Source organism: Schistocerca americana, chromosome 9 (genome assembly GCF_021461395.2).
Source record: "Schistocerca americana isolate TAMUIC-IGC-003095 chromosome 9, iqSchAmer2.1, whole genome shotgun sequence".
NCBI classification, from domain to species: domain Eukaryota; kingdom Metazoa; phylum Arthropoda; class Insecta; order Orthoptera; family Acrididae; genus Schistocerca; species Schistocerca americana.
In genome coordinates, this window is record NC_060127.1 from 23,484,052 (window position 1) to 23,512,016 (window position 27,965).

The following is a 27,965-nucleotide window of genomic DNA, read 5'->3' on the forward strand; positions in this document are numbered from 1 at the left end:
CTAGGAACGTAAATTTTCGGTTCTGTTTTTTGTGTATCTATCGGCTGTACTGAGCTGAGGTAAGTACTGGCCAGCCCCTCTATCTCTTTGTTAGTATTTGTTTCACATCTTTATATGAGATTTTCCATTAATCATTTACATCCTTAACTGTTTCTATTTAGGTCCAAGAGCCCCAACTCCTCATGTAAGTATTATGAATATTAATAATGAACATAGAAATTTAATAATTTCAAGTGGATTTTTTCTTCCAAGCTTATATTTTGTACCTCTTTAGTGATTTCCCCATGTCATGTTTTCTGTGTTTGCTCAGAATTAAAACATATGGAAAAGTTTCCAAACACAAACTTACAATATCAGCTTGCAAAGCCACAACTCCAAACAAATACTTCTTCATTCCACACCATCCTGAATGAGAAGATGACTGAAGTAATAAACTACAGCTGAATCCTGCATTCATGGCAGATTTTAAGACTTGGCAAGCTCCAATTTGAGCAAAATGGGTGGTATTACAAGAGAGAAAAACTAGTTGTGATCATGTTGGATAATTTATTCATGTGACAACAGTGAAATGCAAATGAACATGAAGTTGACCATATTTCTACACAGTTATGTTTCGTGAGGAATGGTAACATTTATACACAGAAATAGGATTTTTTTAACCTTAAATGCTATAAACATTACAATACAATAATAGACTTTCACCTTTGTGTCAATAAATTCTTAAAAGTAACAACACCTGTACAACTATACAGTCAGTAACTGTACCCTGCTATTCTAAAGCTTTACAGTTACTGGGATCACTATTTTACACATGCAACCAATATCTGACACATACATCCACCAATTTTATGGAAAAAATATCTTCCCACTACATCCCACAACTACAGTTGTTTAAATTAATACTGGCAATCAATCAGCAAATTAGAAACCATCTCCACTTCACATATACACACTTTGTGCACAAACTGCTATGTTAGGTTTACACACATCTCCATTAAGCCAACTGAATTAACTTTGTGTCTACAGAGAAATATAAAATACATTAACAATTTTAAATGCAACTTTGTTCCTTGTACTTTCAATATACAACAATTATTTTTTCTTTATTTTTGTAACACTTAAATGTGTGTGTAAATAGTGAGTTACAACTGCAGGATTGACTCAGTCTCAATGGGATGATAATTAAAAGAACCTGCAACACTGCAAATGTGAGAACTATTCAAATAAATAGGAAAATTGATGGCAGTTTGCACGCATGCTATGTGAAACAATGAGTAAGTGATGTGATTCATCTTCTAACTGATTTCAAATACTGCAGTATGGTGCGTACATACATACAGATGGCAATCTCATGTTACACACAGAAGGGATTTACAGCGGCAAATAAATTTACAGGACTGCACCACACACAGTTAAATGGGATTTATAATTTATGTTACCTCCATACTGACAGTTAAAAGCAGGAAGAAGGAAAACTGAAGAAAATGGAAGTAAATTCTTCTCTGCTGGAATGTGAGAAGCAGAAATGGGCACAACATAACCTTAGCACCAATGAAACCAGTCAAACTGAAATTCCATCTGCTGTAGTCCTTATGGGGCAAAGGAATGCTTAGATGTTGAGCAACCATGCCACTTGGCAGTCCTAGAGAGGCTACCGAAGGAGACAACTGCACCGAGTGAATTGCAGGCAGCTACCACTTTAATCCTCCAGGTTCCTGAAGGACTGCTGAATGTCTTCGTGAAGTTGCTCAAAGTCTGCCTTGATCTTTGCTTCTCCATCCTTAACTGGGTCCTGAAAATTTAAATGAAACACTCATTATGTGTGTACACAAATTTACTTCCATACTGTACCACGATGGTAGGTAAAAAACATCATACACTATAGAAAACACACAGTGGGCACCAGCACAATCGCGATTTAACTAAGTGGAAAATTACAAGTTGTAAAACTGTGAAATGTATTTCTGAAAAACTATAGTAATGGAAGAAAAACATCTGTCTACCAACCAGCAAAACTGAAATACAAACTGACAGCAGAAGAAAGAGAATCCCTGCCACTTCATCAAAAGTTTCTGGAGAGGCAATCCAGTTTCAGCATGTGGTAAGCAGAACTTGTCCTCCACTATGGCACTGTCATTAAATTTAATTATGTGGGTAGGGGGAGGGTTGGTGGTGCAGGAATGATTTGTGTGTACAATATACTTCTTGGTACCTCCTAAGTATATTACAGGAACTTCAGCAACTTCCAAGATTTATTTTCCACAAACATCTCTCATCTAGTTTCATGGGGTCCAGTTGATCATATTCTGCACCTTCTAGCCACAAAAATCTTAGGATAGCACTTAATTGCATTCTGCAGCCTCCCAGTAAGTAGGTACAGAGAGAAACCACAAGACCACGAAACAAAGGCAGTAAAGGAAACTTATCTGATGACAGTTTTGCATAAAAAAGTTTAAAATTTCAAATGAAAAAATGTAACGGAAGGAATCTGAATCTTTGTTTCCACTCCTTATGTAATGAAACCCTTATAGATTGCTAATACACTCACCTGACTGAAGAATATATTAGCAAATATTACAGAACAGTCTAATATACCGACAACATTAAACACTTTCTCATATTTTAAAACAATTTGCTGAGTTCTCCACAATTTAATTTTCTGGCACCAAGAGTTCGCAACTTAGGAAACTGCATATAAATGCAGCAATGACAAGCATGTGACTAATATGAAGCCTGTCAACTGATGAGACCTAGAAAGTAAAAGTCAGCCGAGTGATTTGAACCTGGCTTTTGTCCGTCAATTGATACATCATCTCAACAAACCAACATTTTTCAGGTGTTTTCCCCTGACTACATAAAGTAATGGAAAGTGATGGCCACATGAAGCTACTACATCTTTGGAGATCTATTATTGCAAATAAATTTGAAACACAGAACCACACAGGCAATCACGATACATAACCAGCTACAAATGAAATGGCAGTTACAGAGACTTTACTGGTCTCAAACACACATAGGTGCATTAACCACTAATCCACCTTGGCATAGCAGTTCACACAACTGCACATATTACCCTGACATGCCTCCCTTCTCAATCCAAATTCTCACTGCCGCCCCAGTCTACTTTACATTTCCCCTTACACATGAACAGAACCGCCAAGGCTCTCCAAGTTCTGGAATAGCACCTCAGTATCAAACGTAAATGGGGCATCAGAGTCTCCGAAATTGTGTAATTTCATTTGTGTAAGTACCTGCACCTGGGTTTCGGGCTGGATCGCTCACTTACATTAAATGCTGAGAAGCTATTCCGGAATACAGAGAGCCTCGGAAATGCTGTTCATTTGTATGGGGGGATTTAAAGTAGACTGGGGCAGCAGTGAGAACTTGGAACGAGGCGGGAGGCATGTCAGGGTAATCCGTGCAGTTGTGTGAATCACTGTGCCAAGATGGCTTCATGGACACCAGTGGTCAATGTATTTTCTTGATGGCCTTCATGTACCTTCTGCTTATTTAGACAATGGGAATGTCAACAATATTCGGAAAAGGATAGATTGCCATTTACTGCAAAGATGACACACAGTTGCACACAGGCGCAACGAAAAGACTTTTCATTGTTCTGTTTCCAATTCACCAGTACCAATCTATCCTTTTCCTAATATTACTATTTTGTTTATCCACCACCTTAACTGTATTTTGATATTTCAAATAGTTACTGTCAGCATCTTTAAGTTTCTTCTGCTTTTACAGATGGTTCTATTGAGAAAATGGAAGGAGATGAAGGAATCTGGAATACTTTTGAAGATTATTGAAGTGATTATTCATATGTTTCTAGTGAAAACGATCATGATGACTGTTTCATGGTCCCAAGGATGACTGCAGTGAATGACATCATTAAACCTGTAAAAAAAGTGTAAAGCGGTAATGTTTCTAAGTGATTACAATGAAGGTGATTCTATTCTTGTGAGTAACTCATTTTGTCACTACGTTAACTGTTTCAACTGAGTCAGAGTCTAGCACCATCTCAAATGTGTCAACACCTTCCAAATTTCAAATGGAGGTAATCCGTTATCCTTCAGATAAAATCACTCATGTCTTTTTCTGGAAACAAAATGGCTGGAAAAGTGACAATTGGTATGTTCAAAAAGTAACAAGAATGTTGTAATTTCACATGCTGTGTAAGTTTGACTTGTGAATTTATTTCACTGCTGTGTTGGTAAACATGTCTCATAAGTATGTACACTATGTTAGCCATATTTAATACTTAGTCTGGTGTCAGCTATCAAAAAGGTTACATATGTTTTACTAGCACTGACAACTACTTACTTCGTATAGAAATGGAACAGAGAATTCATATTTAATTTTACTATAAGAACAGAACAAACCACAGCCAAGTTTTAGAAGTCTTAAATATTGCTTTTGGTGACTCCACTGGATAAAACAAGAATTTGAAAGTACTAAAGCATTTTGAAGAAGGCCTTTAAATAATTAAGGGCAGAAAGTGCCCTATAAGCCTCAGCAATTCATCGACCGATGAAATCTTAGTAAAAGAGAATGAAATGATTATGAATGATCGCTGAATCACTATCAAAGAAGTCAATGAAATTAGCCCAAACCACAAATTTTTTTTGGATGACTGGTATGAAACATGACAGAGGTGCTCAAAGTACCCTCCACCACACACCGTCAGGTGGCTTGCGGAGTATGGATATAGATGCAGACAGCAAAATTTGTTTGAAAACTTGAATTTCATACAAGAACAGCAGTGAATGCAAGATGCTCGTGAGTCACTGAAGTCAATGACAATGCAGAACTACTGAAATGTGTCATAACAGTTGAGGAAATCAGCCTGAGAATAAAATGCCAAAACTAAGGCTCAGCTGGCTAGGTGGAAGCTCAATGAGTGTGGTCAAATGTGGAACTTGTGCTAGCTTTGTTCTTTGTTTTTTTATGGCATAGTGCAAAACAAATACTTGCCACAAGGTAGAACAATCACAAGGTAGAACAATCATCAAGAATTACTATTTATATGTGGCTTTTCTGTCTCCGTACAGAAACTAAACTTTAGAGTGCCATTGTTTCAAAAACATAGACGATATCAAGAATGCATCACTGATGGAGCTAAAGCTATGCTTGAGACTGAGTTCCACAAATGTTTCTGGGATTGAAAAGAGTGTGTATTTTGACTACAGTGACTATTTTGAAGAGGATTACATTGATGCAGTTGAGGGGAAAAAAAGCCTTCCCCCCCTCCCCCTGAACACACCTCATATTTTAACAGATCAGGAAATGTAAGGAAGCACAATGACAAGATGATTACATAATCAATACATGCATTTAGCATCTGTTCTTATATCCTAACATTCTAGCATTCACACTTTGTCTAGTGATATTGATGGCTGGGGAAGCTCTCGTATTAAAGTAGGAAAGAATATAAAGTCAATAAAATTACCAATTTTGGGGGGGGGGGAGTGTATAAGGAAATGAAATGTAATCCCAATGTTATTTCCATAATGACCTAAATTTAAAACAGATGGGTAACAATGTTTTGCAATCAATTTCTCTGCAACAAGCCAATAGTTGTATTTTATGGGATGGGAGCACCACTCTTCACTGAACACATACAATGTTCACAAAAACTTTTGTAAACAAACTGTTTGTTGTGAATACATTAATAGTATACACAGTGTAAAATCTTTTATCCCAAGCTGAGAGCACTGAAATTTTTGATGTTAAAAGAAATTTCTCACCTTTATTTACATCAATAGACACATTCTGTGCAATCTGTATATAATAGATAGCACATATTATTGTTTCTGGGCAAAAATATATTATTGTGCAGTGTCTCACAAGTCTAATGCAATCCTTTCACGTTTAACTACTTTCATTTCATGTTACAAGAAAAAAAAGTGGAATTACACAATGTTTTGTCAGCACTACAAAATTATTTTCATGTTAAGCATTTTTCTTTGTATCTAATTTGCCAGACCTATAAGTCTCAGCTCAATTAAAATAAGTTATTTTACCTTGAATTTCATAGATGAAAGCTGATACAGAATGTTGCCCATAGAATCTCTGATAACATTCCAAGTGATCTTGTTCTCACTCTGAGCAGTAGATTCAACTGCATGCCGAGACATGTCATAGAAAGCAATCATGTTTTTCAGCATGCCCACTGTCTTGTAAAATGGGCAGAAACGATCATATGGTGAGTAGCTGAAAAAAATATGGTGTTGCTTTTAATCTTTTACCCAACACTTGACAGATATCTGATTTTATTATTACAATTTATGGTCATTAGCATCCTTCTTTATATTAATAAGGTGAGTGTTATTTACAATACTGCTTAAATTTATTCTTTATTTCAATATCTCAGTTGCACAATTGTATGAAATAAACATGCAGCTGAGAAAATGAAATAAAGAATAAATTTAAAGAATAGTTTCAATAAATATTTTCGAGAAAGCAGTGAAAACAATCAAGACAACTGTCATCAACAACACTGAAACCAACAGAAACACTATAGGAACATTACTCTTGCACCATTTAAAAGTGAAAAGTGTGTCAGCTACAGAAAACGAGTATTTCAAAATAAAAATTTCAAATACACAATTTATGAACAAGAAACACATGAAAATGGTGGTACAATTACATTTTCCTGCATTTGCAAAACTAGTACAGGAATGTGTAATAGTATGTAAATGCAGCTGAATATTTTATACGGTTTTAATGTAGTTACTTGTGGTAAAGTAATCCTGTGTGATGCAGAAGCAAATGAACAATACAGCCAAAATGTTCAAGTCCCAAATTTACTTACAAATCCTGACTCCCGATATGAGTGTGGACCAATAATCACCAAGTTTAGGCAACTGGAGGATGCATATATGCAAAATAATATTTCATGTAACATGGTCTGAAGCATTGTCTGAATAGAAAAACACTGTTTACATCAGTACCGCGAAGTCCAAAATGGAAATGAAGAATGAACATTGCTCTCATACAAATCATGAAAATGAACACTCTTTACAGGCAACTGAAACACGTGTGTGAGTGATTCATCCTTCATACTTTCTTCTAGAAAGCATGAATCTTCTGTCAGCACCTTTGTTTTTGATCCTGGATCTCCATATAAAGCACCCAAAATCTCTGCCTTTGTCAGGTCCTTACAAACCATTCCTACCGCGTAAACATTCACAAACAAATAACAAATGACTCTTCTTGCACCACCACTAAGTAGAGCCCTTTTAGCAACAAAACAAGGGACTATCTCCATTTTATGTTCTTAAACAGAGTGTGACACACTAAGCAGATGCTTTCCCATACGGCGCACAGGCACAGTGCTGAAAGGTTTAACAACACTGTCTCGATATGAATTCCCATGGGCACTGGTCACAGCACTATCACAGTTGTCCGGTGGCTAAATGTACTCCTACCAACACACTGTCTATAGACAGAACAGAAGACTCTTCATACACTTGCAGTGCGTGTGTTAATGCAAATTCTGATGTAAATTCCTTCAGATATACATGCATGATGTAGACACGTAGTTGATGACAGAGATGTTTGGATCTCACCATGAGTCATACCTAATGGTAAGGTGACAGCTTGCGATAAGTGGGAAATCTGGGTTTGAGTCCCTATTCATTGTCGTCATTCCATCAAATAGCTGATGGTAGTCCATATTCACAGCTGCGAATATATTTCCTGTACTTAGGACAATCAATTTGCACTTTAATTAGACGCTTCAGCTTCAGGTCACACAAATTGTATCATTACCAGTTTTGACTTGTTAACAAGCCATCAGACAATGTGAATGTTACATAGTAACTCATCAAACTACAACTGACCATGGCAGGAGATGCTCCCTTCCCAGCCAGACTTTGATAAATTACTTTGTAATACATTTAGATCATCTGATGATGACTAACAGGCCCAAACTGGTTATGATACCACTTGTGTGAAATAAGGCTCAAGTAAATAATCTTGCAAAATCATTAACAATATGGATGCTGTGTTACCTCTAAGGCAGCACTACGTACAATCGGTTTCATTCCTAAATTCAGTACAAAACAAATCAGGACCCACGGAAAATGGAAAACTGCAGACAAATGTCTTGTGTACACAGCCAATAGGAAACAGAATGAAATACTGGAAAACTTAAGTCATTTTGAGAGAACTATGAAACACAAAGCTGAAAAGTTTTTGTAAAGCCCTATCTATAGTAGCAACCAACCTGTTCTGCTGCAAGAAGTCATCCTTCAATAGTTTGGCCACCTCAAGTGTAATCTTGTCAGTTTCTGCCAAGGATGCTTTACCAACCAGTTGTACAATTTCAGACAGATCTTCTTCCTCTTGCAGAATCTCTTTCACCTTTGTACGCAATGGCACAAACTCAGGGAAGTTCTTGTCGTAGAAGTCATCCAGAGCACGCATGTATTTACTGTTAAAATAAATATGTGACTAAGCTACAGATCAAAAAATGCAATTGAGAGATACAAACTGATCTGACAGAAATCACCTGTACATATGGTGGTTGTATTGCATACAAGAGGTATAAAAGGGCAGTGCATTGATGCTACTACCATGTGTACTCAGGTGACTCACGTGAAAAGGTTTCCATCATGGTTATTGCCGCACAACAGGAATTAACAGACACTGAACGTAGGATGGTAGTTGGAGCTAGATGCATGGGACATTCCATTTCTGAAATCCTTAGGGAATTTAATATTTCGATATCCACAGCATCTAGAGTGTGCTGAGAATACCTAATTTCAGACATTACCTCTCATCGAGGACAGTGCAGTACCTGATTGCCTTCACTTAATGATTGAGAGCCAGGGGCGTTTGTATAGTTGTCAATGCTAACAGACAAGCAACACTGCATGGGGGGGGGACCCAACAGAAATCAATGTGGGACATATGATGAACATATCTGTTAGGGCAGTGTAGCCTACAGCAGTGTGGCCTACAGCAGCAGACAACCGATGTGAGCGCCTTTGCTAACAGCACAAAATTGCCTGCACCTTCTTTCCTGGCCTTGTGACTATCAGCTGGACCCCAGACGACTGGGAAACAGTAGCCTGTTCACACGAGTCCCATTCCAGTTGGTAAGAGCCGACGGTGGGATCTGAATGTGGCCCAGACCCTATGAAGCCATGGACTTAAGTTGTCAACTAGGCATTGTGCAAGCTGATGGTAGTTCCATAATGGTGTGAGCTATGTTTACAAAGAGTGGACTGGATCCTCTGGTCCAACTGAATCGAACATTGACTGGAAATGGTTATGTTCAGCTACTATGAGACCATTTGCAGCCATTCATGGACTTCATGCTCCTAAACACTGTCACTGAACCACAATTGTTCGCAATGGTTTGAAGGACATTCTGGACAATTCAAACAAATGATTTGGCCACCTGATCACCCAGTCCCATCAAACCTTTACGGGACATAATCGGGAGGTCAGTTCATGCACAACATTGTGCATTGGGAACACTTTCACAATTAGGGATGGCTACAGAGGCAGCATGACTCCATATTTGGGGGGGGGGGGGGGGGGGGACTTGCAATAACTTGGTGAGTCCATGCATTGTCGAGTTGCTGCACTATGCCATGCAAATGGAGGTCTGACATGATATTAGAAGGTGTCCTGCGACTTTTGTTACCTCAGAGTATAATAGGAACATTATATATATCTTAACAAGTATGTTCTGGAACAAATTGTACCTCAAGTTTCATTTCTGTAAAACTTCAGTTGCTGTTACAAATAAAGTTGCACAATCATTCTACAACAATTTTAGATTTTTACTTATTTCAGGATACAAGACACCAAGGCAAGATATATAAACAAATTAAAGATAACTGAATTATGGTAATGTTAATTGCAAAGTGGTTGATAGTGGCTAAATGTAAAATGTAGCATGTTCTTTACCCATTATTTTAATTGAATTTTCTGTTTTACTTTTGCCAAGATCTGTTGCCGTCCGTGCTACTTAATGTACAATTTCATAGCATGGATTATTGTGCTATCACTTTCCACAAGAATTAATTAATTAGCTACTTATGAATAAAATTAGTTGTTATAGCCTACTCTTAGTGTACCTATCAGCCACTCAATGCATCTTCTACAGGGCGTAAATGCTGACTGTTAAATGTCTTACAGTGGCCTAGAAAAAGTTGGTATGAGCAATTTACTATGGTACACTTATGGTGTACCATTTAGAGACCATCTCAAAATGGTGTACATAAATTATCTAAGCTACAGCGCATGCACAATACGTGAAATTTTAAACTTCCTCTCTCGCTCAGCTAAATTGGTTGCAGAGAAAAAAATGGATTAGACTTTTCTTGTTAGAAATTTAAAGTAGTTTGATTATGTATTGAGGTATTATCACTATGGGCCACAGTTTTTGACTTATTCAAGAAAAAACATACAAAACTGACCTGCAAAGGTACACCCAACCCACTCATTCATTCACTCACTCACCCCCCCCCCCCCCCCTTCCTTTCTTTCTCCAATGGTCAGGATTTTTTAGTGTTTTGTTCATACCACTCCCTCCTACCAGTGCACAGAAATTTTTATCTACATGACAATTTGACCTTTTTTGGTCTTCATTGATTTAAACTTTCTCATGAGGGATTTAAGAAAAAAGACTTTTGTGAATGTTACGCAAAATCTATTTACGTTTTTGATTTGATAACTTAGTCCTCACAGGCACAGTAGTCTCACAGTAAGAACGCCAGACGGACAGAATAATTTACTTGTTAATTTTATGCTGTTAAAATCTACAAAACTGTGTAGTAAAAATTACACAAAAGTCAGCTTTACAATTTGTAAGTTCACAGCTAAGCTGAAGGCCTGACATACTAGTGAACAAAGAACGAAAGAAGGTCTAACATGGAAAAAATGTTTAGTTGCAAATTTTTGTAGAGGTAGAAAGAAGGGACATTAGCGATATAATAAAAATTCTGATTGATAGGAGGTGAGAGAGAGAATAGAGGTGCATTTGAAGGTCACTTCTGTAAGTTTTTTAAAAATAATTCTAAAACCACAGCCCCTAGTGCACATCCAAGTAAATTTCACTACATTAAATTTCCTACAAAAAGATCCTATTCATGTTTTTCTCTAGGACAAATGGTTTTTGTGCAGAGAATGAGAGAAAACTGAAAATATCATGCACCGCACATGCGCTGTAGGTTAGGCCAATTTGTCATCTCTCGTCTTAATGGAGCACAACAGAATCCTGTATCAAATTGTTTACAACAACTTCCTCTATATCACCTTGGTGCATCGTAAACAACTACTGTATAAGGTAAGCAGCACTCTATTCAATTTCATATTATAATGTTAATCCATCTGGATTTTCCATTGTCAGATTACACACAGAGGTTGCATATCAACTGCTGCACTGTATTTCTGCTTCTGATGTCACCAGTATTACAAACACTGTCAAAAGCATACCTGTACGAGATGAGCCAGTTGATGGACGGGAAGTGCTTTCGCTGGGCAAGTTTCTTGTCGAGACCCCAGAACACCTGGACAATACCTAGTGTGGCCGTTGTTACGGGATCTGAGAAGTCTCCACCAGGTGGCGACACAGCTCCTACAATACTCACAGAGCCCTCTCGGTCTGGGTTACCTAAGCACTTCACACGACCTGCACGCTCATAGAAACTTGCAAGTCGTGCACCTAAGTAGGCAGGGTAACCACTGGAACAGAAAAATAAATTATTGTAGGCACGCACGTACCAAAACCATAAAGCGGAACATATGGCAAGTCTACTGCCTTTTCTAGCTCTAACTCATTTTCTGCACTGTTGTGACGAATAAATTACATAAATTTCGTCATGTCTTATCAATTTATACACAGATTTTATGGAGTGCGGCAAGTGCTACTTCATACATAAATGGCACATATTTACAACTTATAAATGTATTCTGTTTCAAAATAAAATCAGAGTTAATGTGATTACAATTTGTAATGCCTGTCACAGTAGCAGTAGCCTATTAATCATAACACTGAGGGTAAATGGCAAAATTTTTGTAAAGGTCTAACTTGGCATCAATGCCTCAAATCACTTCATTTAACACTTATTAATCAGTCATCTCTAGAGAGGTCTGTTTACAATTGGTTTACAGAATTTCATTGTTTTAATGCTGTCAGTGAAAAATTTTGTAGAGGTCGACTAAAATCTGTTGTTCCTCCAAAAACCAACAATGCTGTGTGCAACATAATTCAAGAGGGTTAGCACATGGCTTACTGTGAGATAAATGTGTATTGACAACTGCAGTAGATTTGATTTTGTGTGAATCTTTAGTTCTGAAACAGATCAGTTCTCAATGGATTCCACACAATCTGACGATCTCAAAAGAATTCTTGCGTCAGTTTGTGTACAGAAAAGCTTAAATTTGTCCTAGAAAATGCAAAATATGAATACAACATTATAACAGGAGAAGAAACTTTGATACATTTATACAATTCAGAAACTGAGCAGCAATCAACTGTTTGGATGTTCCATGATGAACCAAAATCAACAACAGAAGTTAATTCATGAAGCCCTTCCAAGTAAATAACCATTTGTTTCTTTGGTTAATCAGATGCCACTGCTTTGAAATAATAGTTAATGCTCAATAGTAAACAACAATTGGCTTGTCACAGGTCTTCGATAAAAATCAAGGAAATCAATTTGAAAGAAACAAAAGTTGATTTAATGTCCCGTTGTCTATTCACCTGATTCACCATTTAATAACTTTTTTTTCTCTCTTTCATCTAAAAGAAATTACGTAAATAAAGATTTTCATCACCGTAACACATTCGAGATTCAGGCAGTGTGTCAAAAAGGCTAACATTACGATAAAATAAATCATTCATTAGAACAGAATCATGTGTCAGAATTACTTGAAAATGCAGCCACCTTATGCTTCTTTACAGGTCCAAATGTGTCACTGTCAATGGAATAGTTCTCAGAACCATAAAGCATTAATTCATACACACAGTCACCTGCATATTCATTCTCACTAGGAACATCTGAATAATCAAAAACATCACAAAGTATTTCAGATTTTTTCACGTCCTTCCAGTTCCTGAATAGGACCACCTCTACAGGCAGGAGGACCTTCAAGCCGAAAAAAGTTACTATTTGAAACACCAAAATACAATTAAAATGCTAAATAAGCAAAAGTACATGCAATCTAGTTGATACACAACTAAATAAATGGAGTAGTGAAAATGGGGCACCTATAGATATAGAGTAGAAAAAACTAGTTATCTTGAGATCCATCTGTAACAAATGGCATGTGAAACATGAGTAAACTCTGGATCCTTCGGCAGTGTGTTAATGTGTTTAACCTTCCTAAAACCATGTTTCTGCAGTATGAACGTTGGAGTGAGAATAAATATTTCTAGATCTGTTCCAAAATCATGAAAAGTGTATAAGTTTTAAAGGTAAACAGTTTGAGAAACAACAAAATGACTTCTGTCAAATATATGTTTTGTGAAAATCTTAGAAGGCAACCTTCACACTGTCAATCAGTACAAACAGGAAACTGGGTACTACAATTCATACCCTGCACCACCAAGGAAGAAAGTCTGAAAATTAGTAATACCGAAAGCTGTTTCACATTATGTTGGCCAATGTGTACGCATGTGGAGAACGTGTTGCAGTTGAGAAAATATAGTTTTCACAATAACAGGTACCTCGCAGCATGCTGAAGCTGCAACTCAGTTATACAAATGGACAGTGTGGCACCACATACCAAAAAGAGCGAACATATTTGGAATATAAAACACACACTGCCCAGCCCCAAAACCACATGATGTGGCTCAGAAACTCATTGTCAGAATGGATATGCACACACACCACATCATTGAAATTGTCTATGTTTGCAACATCTCATTTACTATGATCAGAAGAGGTAAGTTTTCTGCTATCTAACAGTGCCACAAGATGAGAAATAAAGTGAGTGCTCTGATATGGTGAAAAAGATGGCCACATTTCACACACTCAAAATTAAGGTATTTTCATAACTTCAGTTCCCGGTCTTTGATGTACTTAGGACCATTACTAAGCCACAGCATTATACAACTTAACTTCTAGTTAACATTTCACAATCCTTCATAGTAACTAGCATATTGCTATCAATGACATATCAACCTCACATTTTAACGGTGATATCAGTTGTACCAAGATAGTGAGCAACTGAATATGCTATGCACCCTACATAAAATCATGAAGTGGGCCACCTATGTTTTTCATGAAGTGTAGAGTGATGAATGTGGAAAGGGGCTTAATGACGGACAGAGCCACAACTGAGGAAGTGGTGCTTTCACAGCCACCAGTTATAAACAAACAAGGTACTAGAAAATGTGATGAGCAAGTGGAATAGGTGCCTATACCATAGTTGTGATTATTATGAAAAGTTTCTAATTAAATCCAACATTAAAGAGAATAACCATTAAACAATTCCACCTCACCTGTCTGCAGGCATTTCTGCCAATCGACCTGAGATTTCTCGAAGAGCTTCAGCCCAACGTGATGTTGAGTCAGCCATCATAGATACGTTGTAACCCATGTCTCTGAAATATTCTGACAGTGTAATGCCTGTGGAGAGAGAAAAATGATGTATTTTTTTCTAGTATGGTATTTATGAGATCAGTAGAATTTTGAGAGCAACACAATACATATTTGTGCAACGCAAAAGATTGCTCATTGAACTTGCAGTAAAAGTATACATTGACTCCACTGTGTAGAATTATTTAATTTTATTATATTCATTTGGTACATTCTCTTATTACTATATTAATTAACAGAACAGAGAGGTGGGCCCCAGATTCGGTAGGAGACTAACAAAAAGCTAATAGTGTGATGCAATAGGTACACTTTTTTTGTCATAAAGCCATCACAATGCTACTGGTTGATTGTATGCTACTGATTTTTGGAAATGATGTGCATTCAGAAGTGTATTTCCATCTTCAATATCCACGTCTTTCATGTAAGGAGTAGTAATCTATTGTATTTAACTACTAGAGTAAGCTGTTTCATGCTCTTAGGTTGCAACCCTGCTTCAGCCCCTTAACCCAGAATCATACCAACAGTGTGACAATCACTAATCAGTTATACAGGGCTCAAAAAGCTAATCAGGAAATGCAATACCAATATATGTGTAGAAACCAATTACAACCATTTTCTTCACTTTAAATGAAGTGGACGAGTGTGTCAATAATTCAAAATAAACAAATCCGCAGCTCGTGGTCTAGTGGTTAGCATTGCTACCTCTGGATCACAGGGTCCCATGTTTGATTCCTGGCCAGGGAACTCTGCCCTGGGACTCGGTGTTTGTGTTGTCCTCATTATTTCATCACCATTCATGACAGTGGCTAGATTGGACTGTGAAAAAATTGGGACTTAGTACGGGCACTGATGACTGCACAGTTGAGCACCCTACAAACCAATCATCATCATCATCATCATCATAATCAAAACAGACAGAAATATGAACTTGAGATTACATTTACACCGATGAGCCAATAGTCTTATGACCACTTGCTTAATAGCTGATTTGTCCATCTGTGGAAAGAAAAACATCACTGATTCTGCATATTGGGGTCCAACAGTTTGTTGGAAGGTTTTTGGAGGTGTGTGGCATTAGATGTCTACACACAGGGCCATGTAATTGGTGCAAATAATGGGCTGCTGACTTGTACGTGGTGATGGTGGTGCCCAGTAGTGACCCAGATGGGTTCCACAGAATTTACACCAGGCGAATTTGGTCACCGAGACATCAATATGAGTTCACTATTACAATCCTCGCATGACTCTAGCACAGTACTGGCTCAGATAAGGACAATTATACTGCTGAAAGACATTGCGGAAAACATCAAGCATGAAAAGATTCAGTTGGTTTGCAGCTGTCAGTGTGTCTTCACATACTACCACACAGGCCCAATGCAAGCACAAAAGAATGTCTCCCATAGCATAATACTGTCTCCACCAGCCTATGCCCATGGCATGCTGCATGTTTCAAGTCATTGTTCACCTCAATGACTGCATTTGTGGATACAACCACTGACCTAATGTAGCAAAAAATGTGATTCACCCAAGGAGCTGACATTTCCACTGATCAACAATTGAATCCTGATGGTCTCGTGCCACTGAAATCGTTATTGATGATGAAGTTGGGTCAACATCCAAACACATTGGGGTGGTCTGCAATGGAGCTCCATGTTCAACAATGTGTGACGAATGGTGTGCTTGTGTATGCAACAGCACTGTGCTCTTTCGACAGATGCCACAGACCACCATCTATCCTATTTTACAGAGTAGACAAATCTCCAAAACCCACATTCTGAGAAGACTTATGGACGTCCAACCATTTAGAGCCTAATCGTAGCTTCACTGTTCTACCTCTTTCCGTAGATGCTCACGACAGTAGCATGTGAATATTCAACCAGCTTCACCATTTCCGAGCTACTAGTTCACAAGCTCTGTGTAATAATAATCTGCCCTTTGGCAGAGTCACTTATATCCATGGTATTCTGCATTTGCAACCTACATCTTCACTAGGGTGATGACCTGCCCATGTATGCTCTACTCACGCACTTTTGGTACTGCTTCACATGCCTGCAATGCCAGCAGGTGGTATCGAACATTGTGGCAGGCAGTGGTCATAATGTTTTGACTTATCAGTGTACAGCATTAATAGCTCACTAACTGGAAGGTACCTGTGTAGATAGATGCTTCTCGGGCAGCGACAGGCATGTTAGATGTGTTTGCGACCAGCGCTGTTCTCTTCATGATAGACTCAGTCACACCATCAATCTCCACTGACAGCTCAGGGAAGTCCCTGAGTACCTCAGACATCTCATTACCTCGCTCCCCACAACCTACGTAGATAATTACATCAGAGTTCGAGTATTTTGACAATGACTGTGAAATTACAGTCTTGCCACAACCAAAGGCCCCAGGAATAGCCGTTGTTCCACCCTGGACACACCTGAAATATAAATAAAATTGTATGATTATAAGCATCACATTCATTTACAATTTTTTGAGCAATTATTTCTTAAGGTCCAAAAAATTCTTTTTGTCAATAATCAGGAGCTTAGAGAATCAGCTAGTTATGAAAGAAAAGCAAAGGAATTGATTGAGGGCTTATATCTGAAATGATTAAGAGAAACCACAGAAAACCAACACCTGGATGGTTGGACGTTGATTTGAATGCTTTCTGTATGAAAAACATTGCCTAAACACACTGTAACAGGTCACTCAGTTATCATAAATATATTACCAAACTAATAACAAACATCTTTCACATTCAGTGATACTGGCAATGGTACCATTGAATACAGTAACAAAAAAATTAAATTAATAAAATTAAATCCTGAGCAGATCAAATGTAAATAAATAATAAAAGCAAAAACATCTGCCTCTCACAAATCTGAAAAAAGAGCTATAAAATTTCAAATTTTACAGTTTTTTAAAGTCATTGTCACTGCATTGTCACAAACTATCTCCGAGGACAAAGATGGAGGAAGGTACCTGTTGTTTATTGTTTATTTAGGAGAACATCTCTGCATTCACTGGAAACCTCATCTTTCATTGTCTCTCATGTGCGATCACGACCCCCCCCCCCCCCCCCCCCACCGCATTTAATGCACAAGATGAAATTAATATCCACAATTTTAGAATCATCTTCAAGGAAAATTACCAGAATACTGCAACACATATGTACACCAGTATAACCCCATAACAAATAAAATAGGTGGCTAGCACATTAAGATCTTTCCCTCTTAAAAATCTGGCATCAAACCAAGCACACTATTAACTTTATTCTCAGTCTGGACAGAGTACAACTTTTTCTGTGATAAGATGTTACTCAACACTGTACCACAGTTGTTAGTTTGTTTGTTGAGCCCTTTACCTTAGTGATGAAAGGTCCAGTTGCTTCTTTAATGTGCAATAACAGTAACGAGAGATGACACAGCTAGGTTGTTCGTGCCAGCAGGCACAGTCTCAGCCGTTGTCTCCAATTTGTGTAACTACGGTGTTCATTCAGTAGTGAGGTGATATTAACATTAAACATTTAAACAGGTGTTACTTTGGGCAGTATGTCACTGTGAAAAATAGTTGACTCACGGGAATAGGGAGTCAAGCACACGTTGACCAGTAAGGAGTGGGTAATTGGCTGGCAGCTTTTCTGTAACAGGCCTGGGCTGACGTACAGGCCACACTTGCAGCATAGTGAACTTCGATCTCTCACCATCAAATTCTGTCTCCAGAACAATATCCTGAAACAAACAATCCCATGTACGATTTTGTGTGTGTGTGTGTGTGTGTGTGTGTGTGTGTGTGTGACAATATGGTGACCGTCTTTACTCACTCCAGTGTATATATGTCAATAGTTTCTATTATCAAGTTAAATGTTGTTTAATAGCAGAACTACTGCAGTACTCACATCAACTGTATAATTTCCAGGTTCTGCAATGTATGTGACAGTTCCTTTCGCACGAGGTGGCAGCAGCAACTTGTGTTTCACCAGAGTATTTTCGTGGACCAAACCATACAGGTCACCACCAGTAATGTGGCTCCCAATCTGAAAAATCATGATTTCAACTCCTTAAATATAATTAAATGAAATCTTTTTCAATGTGTTCATTTTATTTCCACACATAATCTGCTATATTTTTGTATACAGTTGACAATTCAAATGAACCAACAGCATATTTTCTCAAAATCCTGGACTCTTGACACTTCTTTCTTCACCTCTGCCTTCTTTCATTCTTCTCAAAATATTTGGATCCCACTCTTAGCTTAGCCTCCTTTGCCAATTGCTTCCCCCCTTTCCTCTTTGACAAAGGAACTAACAGCTCTGAAAACTAGGAAGAGTTTTTTTCGTGTGTGTATCGACGCTATGCCAATTTCATCACCTCGTAATTTTACAATATTCTCAAGCGGATTAACCTTTTGAGAGAAATAGCTTAATTTGCAGTCACTTTACGAAATATGTTAAACATTTCACGAGAACTGTACTCCAGGTTAAAGCTTATGAATAGCCTTCAACCCTCTCCACATCTATCCCATAGAGAGAGTACAGATAAAATTAGGTAAATAACAGCTCTCACAGAAATGTATAAGCAGTCATTCTTCCCCTGCTCCATCTACCAATAAAAAGTACCCTCTGCCACGTAGGTCTACTGTATCTCAGTTCAATCAAAAGTTTTCCAAATGGACAAAACAGTTACTTTCCACTCCTTCACATGTTGTCCTGAACTTACTACTATGAAGCAAAACTTTCCTTGCTAAAGAGCCACTAAATGGGGGAAAGTCCAGGAAGGAATAACAGAAATATGGAAAGGATAGACTGCCACTCATGACCGAAGGCACTGAGTAGCAATTTATGCTTTCCATACTACAGTAACAATTTAACCAAACATGTAGAGATACTATTTAGGAAGTACTCATATTTTGCAAACAGCATGTTACTACCATATTCATACTGTCTGAATGTTTACAAGCTCTTACAGAGCACATAATTCGGCTTACCTTAACACTGACGGGGCTAAAATCCCACTGTGCAGTGCGGCTGAGGGCAGGTACGTTGACACCTTTTGGGATGTAAATACTATTCGACAGTTCATTGATGTCCTTCAATGGACGCTGGATACCATCAAAGATGCTGCCCATGATACCGGGCCCAAGTTCCACCGATAGCGGCTTGCCTGTGCGCAGCACAGGGTCACCTACTGTCACACCTGAGGTGTCTTCATATACCTGTGAGACAAATAAGTTCTCAGTTCAATATTTAGGATATGAGATCACAAAATAATATTCATGTTGTATTATAATAATGTTACAGGATGTGGCACCCCCAATGTTTTACATGTCCGAAAATGAATTTTACACAGAGCAGTCTGATTTCAAGTAGCAGTATATATTTATATGGGCTTTTGGCACGAATTCATGGAAGAAATGAATTTTGCCACTAATTTCTGTAATACTAATAAGTGTTAATTTGTTGTTGAAACCTCTTTAGTGAATGTCCAGAAGTTAAGATTAACTTTACTCTTACAGCAAATTATGTAATGTATAGTGAATCATTTTGAGAATGGCCTGTCACAAGAAGGGGAAAGGGAGGATTATCTGTCAAGACGTTCAAATTGTAATACATGGCATTTGTCACCAACATATTATTACAAAATTCTAAATGAATTTATCAAAATTCATTACAAATTTAAAATGCACAGTTATGTCAGTCATATGCTAATGCTGAGATTTTTTCCAGAAGTGATGGTCTTCTGTAAAACAAACTGGGAATAACTAAAAAGATTGAAAGGTAAAACACTCTTCAAGCCTCCTAATACTGAGAAGCAGTCTTATTAAAAATGAAACAAATTAATTTTATCCATTTTGGATACTGCAGAACACGACTAGGCATTAATGAAACATAAATACAGATTACTGTGAGGAGTTCCAGAACTAGTTTTGAGCCTTTTCAGACTGTCTGGTAAATCTAATACTCACACACACACACAATCATGATAGCTGCAATAAACTGAAACTGTGTTTAGTGATGTGCTTCTGGGCGTTCTGCCAAGTTGTTGCTACCTTTTTATAGGCAATATTTAGAGTTTGGCTGTTATGCTTACTCGCTGCAGCAAGAAAAGGAGGGGGAGGGGGGGAGAGGTAAAGAAGGGAAAAAGACTAGTAGCTGCATTGGTGGGATAGAAAGCATAGTACTAAAGTGGGAGCAGGGAAGGGGATCAGCAGGTGGAGGACAGGCTAGTGAAAGTTGAGGCCAGGCGAGTTACGGGGACAAAGGACATGTTGTAGGGAGAGTTCTCACCTGCACAATTCAGAAGAGCAGGTTGCATTTATTAAAGTGAAGCAAATCATGTTGGACAGCATGTTAAGTAACTGGGTGGTCCAGTTGTCTCTTGGACACAGTTTGGCTTGGCTATTCATTTGGACAGACAGCTTGTTAGTTATCATGCCCATGTAGAAAGTGGCACAGTGGTTACATCTCTGTTTGTAATTCACATGGTTGCTTTCACAGGTAGCCCTGCACTGGACAGGGTAGAAGTTACACATCTTTGACAGGGCTCAAGTATGTGGTGTGGGAGGTTGTAAGGATCAGGTCCTGTATCTAGTTCCACTGCGGGGATATAAGCCAAGAGAGACAGGTTTGGGAGTAGGGGTGGAGTATGGACAGACAAGGGTATTGTGTAGATTTGGTGAGTGTGAAATACTGGCGTGGGAGGGGTGGGGAGGACAGTATGATAGATATTCCTCATTTCAGTGTTACAGCAAGAGGTAGTTGAAACTCAGATCAGTTGTTCCAGTCATGAGTGGTAGTCATGAAAGAATGACTTTTGGCTGGCTGGTGGGTATGGGGGAGGCGGGAGGTGACTGGAGATTTTTTTGGATGAGGTATGGAGGCTAATCTTGGCCTGTGAAGGAAATGTTTGGCATATTTGGAGGGGGACTGTTCGGCACTACAGACGGAATGGTCCAAAGTGGCTAGGCTGTAAGGAAGGAACTACTTGGTATGTAATCAGTGGCAGCTGTCTACGTGGAGATATTGATGGTGGTACTGTAATGTCAGTCATTGGTCAAAGCTTATAATGAATGATCCCTTCATGTTTCCTAATTTTTGATGGTTGTTGCCCAACTGGATAGTCCAGTATCCTTTTGCTTCCAAGTATACGACCCGTATTTGGCCATTATTACAGTGACTGTTACTGGTTGGATTCTATATGTTGAAGGAAAGTTAAACTCCAACACCTTGCCATGAGTCAATAGTGATAAAAGTCAGAGTCTGGTTGAATGAGGTTGACATTGGAAATCAACAACAAGCCTGCTGAAGGATTCATTTTTGGTGTCATCTGAACTTATTTAGGCAAATTGTAAAGAGCATAATATTAGGATGGATGGACCAATGGATGACTTTTACTCCCAGCATTCTTAAATATCAGTACTTTGTTTTGACAGCAGAGAAATAGAATGTGTGTGAAATTGTACAAGTTAATAATTTTCTCTTTATCAAAGTATCTGACAGATTAAATGTAACACTAACTGCAATATCAGTGGCCATGTTATGTACTCCCCTTCGCCAAATTTGGCCAGTCACAACTACTAGATTCATTAGGTCAAATAATGATTCACGTGTTCCTTCAGTAACCGATTATGATACTGATGAAGTGTTTAACTGACAATAATTAATTATGAATCACAAGATGTATTGTTTATTGCTGAAATAGGTTTTTTAAAAAATTAATTCAAGTTACACTTTGAAACTGAATGATCCTGTATGCCAAAATCCGCAATGAATTTCTTCGTACCATAACTTCAGATACATTGTAAATGTGGTGCAAATAATTAAACTGAAAAAAAAATCTCAATTTGGGTGCAATTTCATTGCAGTTATAATGAAATGCCTGTCTCATTGCATCTGCATATCAAGAACACAACTGACCAACAGTTACTGTATTTCAAAATTTGCTCCCAGTGAACGTAAAACAACGATATTTCACGAAAGATTTTCAGCACGTAAAGATTATTTTTACTGCACATTACACAGCTATCAAATCAAAGGGGGACATTCTGAGTCAATATTAAAATATTGAAACTGTATTAGGGAAGGGTGGGGTGAAAGCTTTGTTTGTTAATCTTTCACTTCCTAACATTGTTCCCATTCTGTCAAACACACATCACCCAATCATTCTTTCACTTGAGCCTTTCCTCCTTTATTATGCTGCTTTACCTCCCCACAGCTTCATGTCTGAGGGAATGCTTGTAGTTATCAAATTATTATTTGTGTTGATATCTAGTATGCACTTATACCATTGTTAAGAAGACAGACTATTACATAAAATTATACTCTGACATCTTCAGCGGTGTGATTGAAAAGCGGATTAAAATATCAAGTGCTGTCAGAAAATCTCTTAAAACCTTATCTTAATTAAGTTGCTGATAAGATAAGACTTGGCAGACAACTGTGTCAACTTTCAATCCACTGTCACAAAAATCTTTGTACAGAGACATATTGCATTTTAATACCGCAAATTAAAATGAAATCTGTGTAGAGTTTTACAAATTACTTCAAAATTTCAAATGTGTCTGATAATCATGCAGAAATATGGAAACTTGCAATGAAAAAAAGATTAACATGTTTGGGCTTAGCAATGGAAAGTGACTCATGATCCTGAATAACTGTCTGATTCTTTGAATTTAATACCCACCAACTTTTAATACTCTGTTACTCAAAGCCAAAGTGTATTACACCGGTGGGACATGTTATATGAGATTACGGAGGTTCTACAGTACGTCAAAATAGAAGTAAAAGAAAACTACTCTTTTCTTCCACGCCTACAGATAAAGTGGAAAAACAGCTATGTAATATTCTAATTTTATTGAAAAATTATTACTAAATTTATGGTTATACTGTATGTGCAACAATTCATTCCTCTCTCCTATAACAAAATGTTTTCTCACACTTTATGTAGCTTTGTCAACCCTGATTGAACCAGTCCCTCTGAATTCAGTAAAAACTGCACAGTATTATATATAAACAGGTTAACTGACCTCAATGTTACTCGAGGAACACCACTTACATGGCAATTCAATCATCTCATGCTAGGTCCACACACTAAATGCATTCTCCAGCAAGTACTACAACTAAGTACATAACTTCCATAGCAAACCTCCAAAGGTCAGTAAGCCTAGCGATACTGAAATAACAGACTGGCACTGCCACGGCAGAAAATGCAAGCAAGCTTTATTAGGGTGTTCAAATTCTCACATCCTCTCTTATGCCTAGTGACCACCCTCCAGACCTGATTAGTGGGATCATTATCTCCATTCTTTGCCCACCCTACCAATCTGATTAAAGCCAAAGACAGATACAGAGTAAAGAAGCCTTGAAGCTGGGAGACTGGCAAGACTCGAGAAGGCCAAAAATGTAAGTGATACCAGCTGAATCGAGAATAACAAAATAAGGTGAGAGAAATAATCATGTCAGCAGACAGGTGAGGCTAAACAAGTGTTCCCTAAGGCCGAATTGCCTCCCACTCCCAATATATTATAATCAAAAATATAAATCCCCTGACACAAACGCATGCATGCATGCATGCATGCACACAAAAATATTTAATTGTATACATGTACTACCTACCAGTTATCTATTTGTGACAAGTTGTCTACACATACGTGTATATTGTTGCCTTTCCAGCAGTCCGAAATTGTGTAATATCTTTAAATACTTCAAACGGTGTAAGGGAATTCTGGCATAGTTTCACATACAAAATAGCTGTAACTATTACATAGAAAGGTTACTACAGTTATTTTACTTCTTGTATATTGAGGTTTTACTCACTTGGATTGTTGCCATGTCACCCTCCAACCGGATGATTTCTCCAACCAGTTCATAATAACCAACACGCACCAGTTCGTACATAGCAGAACCAGCCATCCGTTCTGCTGTCACCACTGTAACGGAAATAAAACCATCCCCATTGCATGAACACATACATTACACAATATACAAACCAATTTCCACTATTTTGCACATTCACACAGAACAAAATTGGCTCTTGATCTTTCATACGTCATATGTCATCAGTGTGAGAAATTAACCTAATACTCCAATAAATAGAAAAGTCGTTATAGATTATGAAATTACTCACCAGGTCCCGATACGGCAAATACGAAGCCGAATTTGGACTCTCGGTCCTCATCGGATGTCTTTATCAGTGTGCTCGTCATTTGGAATGATTTTATCTGTGAAAATAAATGTGTAATTAATATATTGTTTAGTAATAGCACTTTCTGGGGTCATAAAAGGGATAAAGTCATCTCTGTATTACAATATCAAAAATCATATCACACTACAGTACTGAGAAAAACCACAGATCTCTGGAATAATTTTTTTCTGAATCTACCTCCATATCTATATCCTGCAAACCTTGAGATGCATGGCAGAGGGTATGCCCTATTGTTCCAATTATTAGGGTTTCTTCCTGTTACATTCACGTATGGAACACGGGAAGAATGACTGACTGTTTGAATGCCTCTGTGTGTGCAGTAATTATTCTAATTGTATCCTCACTATCCCTGTGCAAATGATACATAGGGGTGTTGTAATATGTCACTAGAGTATTAATTTAACGCTGGTTCTTGAAACTTTGTTACTAGACTTTCTCACTATAGTTTACAGCTATCTTCAAGAGACTTCCAGTTCAGTTCCTTCAGTATCTCTGTGAGACTCCCACGGATTAAACAAACCTGTGACCATCCACGCTGCCCTCCCCTGTGTAGGTTCAATACCTCCTGTTAGTCCTATCTCGTACATGTCCCGCACACTTGAGAAATATTCTAAACGAGTGATTTGTAAGCATTCTCCTTCGTAGATTGATTTAATTTCCCCAATAATAACCAATAAACCTAAGTCTATCATGTGATCATTCTATTTCATATCCCTACAGAGTGCTACACCCAGGTATTTGTACGAGTTGTCTGGTTCCAACAGTGATTCATTGATATTATAGTCATGGGAAACTACATTTTTTTCATTTTGTGAAGTGCAAAATTTACAATTTTGAGCATTTAAAGGAAGTTGGCATGCTGAACATTTAAAGCATGTTGCCAATCTCAACATCACTTTGAAATCTTACCAAGATCTGACTGAGTATTTATGCAGGTTCTTTCAGATCGACTTCATTACAGATAAATTTATCATCTACAAAAAGCCTGATTTTACTATTAATATGGTCTGCAAGGTCATTAATATACCACACAAGCAGCAAAGTTTCCAACACACTTGCGTGGGCCACACACAAAGTTACTTCTACATATGACAATGCCTCTCCAACCAAGATAACACATTACATCATTTCTACCAAAAAGTTCTGAGTCTAGTCCTAATTTCACTTGACACCCCCATATGATCACACTTTTGACAATAAGCATACTGAATCAAATGCTATTCGGAAATCAAGAAATACATGTACCTGATTGCCTTGACCCAAAGCTTCCGGTACGTCATGAGAGAAAAGTGGGAGTTGGGTTTCAAATGATGTTTTTGAAATCCATCCTGGCTGGCATTAAGGAGGTCATTCTGTTCAAGTTACTTCATTAAGTCTGAGCTTAGGACCTTGAGATACAATGCAGAAATACTAATCTATGAAGCATCTGAAGTACAGATGAAACACTATATAAAGAAGGTCTATCACACAGTGTGATATGGAAGGAAAAGATTGATTTGGTTCGATTTTGGGAGGGGGGAAAAAAAAATCAATGTTTAAGGCAAGGATAAGCAAATGACAGTTGAATAAATACTGCAAAGCAATCAAAATGACTTTGATGCTGTAAAAATAATTGGGAAGTATAAAATAACCTGGTGCCCAAATTCTAAAAACCAGGAAACAGGCATTTACAAGACCAGAATCAGCATCACACTACTATAAAATGCATAGACTGAATTGATACTACAAAGGATTCAGGTATGAATGTGAAATTGGGGAGACGTCCTGGGGCTTCTCACTGAAAGTAATGATGATTAAGAGTAGATATTGAATGGAGCCGACAATGAAAACACAATAATGTGTTAATTAAAAAAAGCGAATTCTAACAGAAAAGTCGAAATGAAATCTGGGAATGCACACAACAGCTGAATGTATTCTATGCAAAAATAGTATTACTCAAGATCAGTACAGGAGGGAGAAATATTTCACAAACTTTTGTACAATGTTTTAAGACAGTATTCAAGACACGTTCATATCTTAAATCTTGCATAATAGACAAGTGACGCATTTACGTTTAATGGGATTATGAGTTGGAATTTTTAGGAACCAAGGAGAGTATATTATGGAAAAAATATCAGAATATTCCTCTCCCCCCCCCCCCCCCCCCCCACTTTTGAGAAGAAATATGTGAATAGGATATCTAGACCTACTTATTTACCCACAGTTAACTTGTCAATGGAAGAACCTGTAGAGTTTGGACAATCATCAGAACCTGCAAAACTGATCATTCAGGATATAAAGTTTGGTAGATATGCAGAGATGAAAAGACTGGTACCAGATAGAAAGATAACGAAAGCAACATCAAACTAGCTATTTTATCGCTGACAACTTTAACAGCAATTAAAAACACTTTAGGAAAAGAAATTAACGTTGAAGAATGGTGTTGCTTTTTATTACACAGAGCTCAGATGTATAACAACTGACTGTGTGCCATTGCAAATCAGATATATTTAACATGTTAGATGAAACTATTAACCTGCCGGACAAACGTCTACCAAAATTTTCTATCAGAGTCGTGCGACCAGTATATTAAATGTTCAGAGATAATAATAAAAAAAAAAAGGCATTGGCCAGATGTTTGTGATATGTGTATGAAGATACAAACCTATTACTGGCGCACGAACGAAATGTAGGTCACATATAATCAAACAAAGTGGATTTGGTTTAATGTTACAAACACAGTTAAATGAAACTGTAATATTAGGTATTCACATGACATGACTTAGAAACTGCGGTCTGGACGAGTAAAATTAAGTGGCCCACAAAAGGCGAAAAGTAGGCGTAACCTCCACTGCTGACTGCCAGCTACTGGAGATTGCGTGCGTCAAAAACAGAAAAAATAATTTTCTAGCGGTTTCAAGACCTAGAAACAGCCTCACAATCCACTATTTTAGCATTATATTCCTGCTGATGGAAGTATATACTGGACTGTAACAGCAACTTAAAATTCGCACAACAACTACCTTAAATCCTCTAAATCATTTGAAACATTTATATGTCAAATTTGCGAAACGAGTCTTCAGTTTTGTTTGGCTGAGAATTGTACGCCATGGATTAAAAATACAACAAAATTCCAAATTAAACCGGATAAAAACGACTTTCCGTACTCACCAGCCCAGGACCCCAATCACAAGACTAGTCAGCTGACCACCCACTGATGAAGTCAAATAACATC

General features: G+C 37.7%; 1 protein-coding gene across 1 annotated transcript; it reads right to left on the bottom strand.

The window, feature by feature from the left end:
* Positions 1-526: 526 nt before the first annotated feature.
* LOC124551050 (V-type proton ATPase catalytic subunit A) lies at positions 527-27,965 on the bottom strand. Its single transcript, XM_047125920.1, has 12 exons — positions 27,902-27,965; positions 24,674-24,767; positions 24,364-24,476; positions 19,536-19,763; positions 18,448-18,585; positions 18,129-18,280; positions 16,715-16,986; positions 14,468-14,594; positions 11,455-11,703; positions 8,231-8,437; positions 6,024-6,213; positions 527-1,792 (listed from the first exon to the last, which is right to left on the bottom strand). Exons 2-12 carry the CDS (start codon positions 24,750-24,752, stop codon positions 1,700-1,702), a joined length of 1,848 nt encoding a protein of 615 aa, XP_046981876.1. The 5' UTR covers positions 24,753-24,767; positions 27,902-27,965; the 3' UTR covers positions 527-1,699.

Coding starts and splice junctions, on each gene's coding strand:
- LOC124551050 (XM_047125920.1), bottom strand. CDS start 24,752: ATGACGAGCACACTGATAAAGACATCCGATGAGGACCGAGAGTCCAAA. Junction 14,595..16,714: donor AGAAGCATCTATCTACACAG/GTACCTTCCAGT, acceptor CTCTCTCCACAG/GCATTACACTGTCAGAATAT. Junction 1,793..6,023: donor TTTCATCTATGAAATTCAAG/GTAAAATAACTT, acceptor TTAAATTTTCAG/GACCCAGTTAAGGATGGAGA.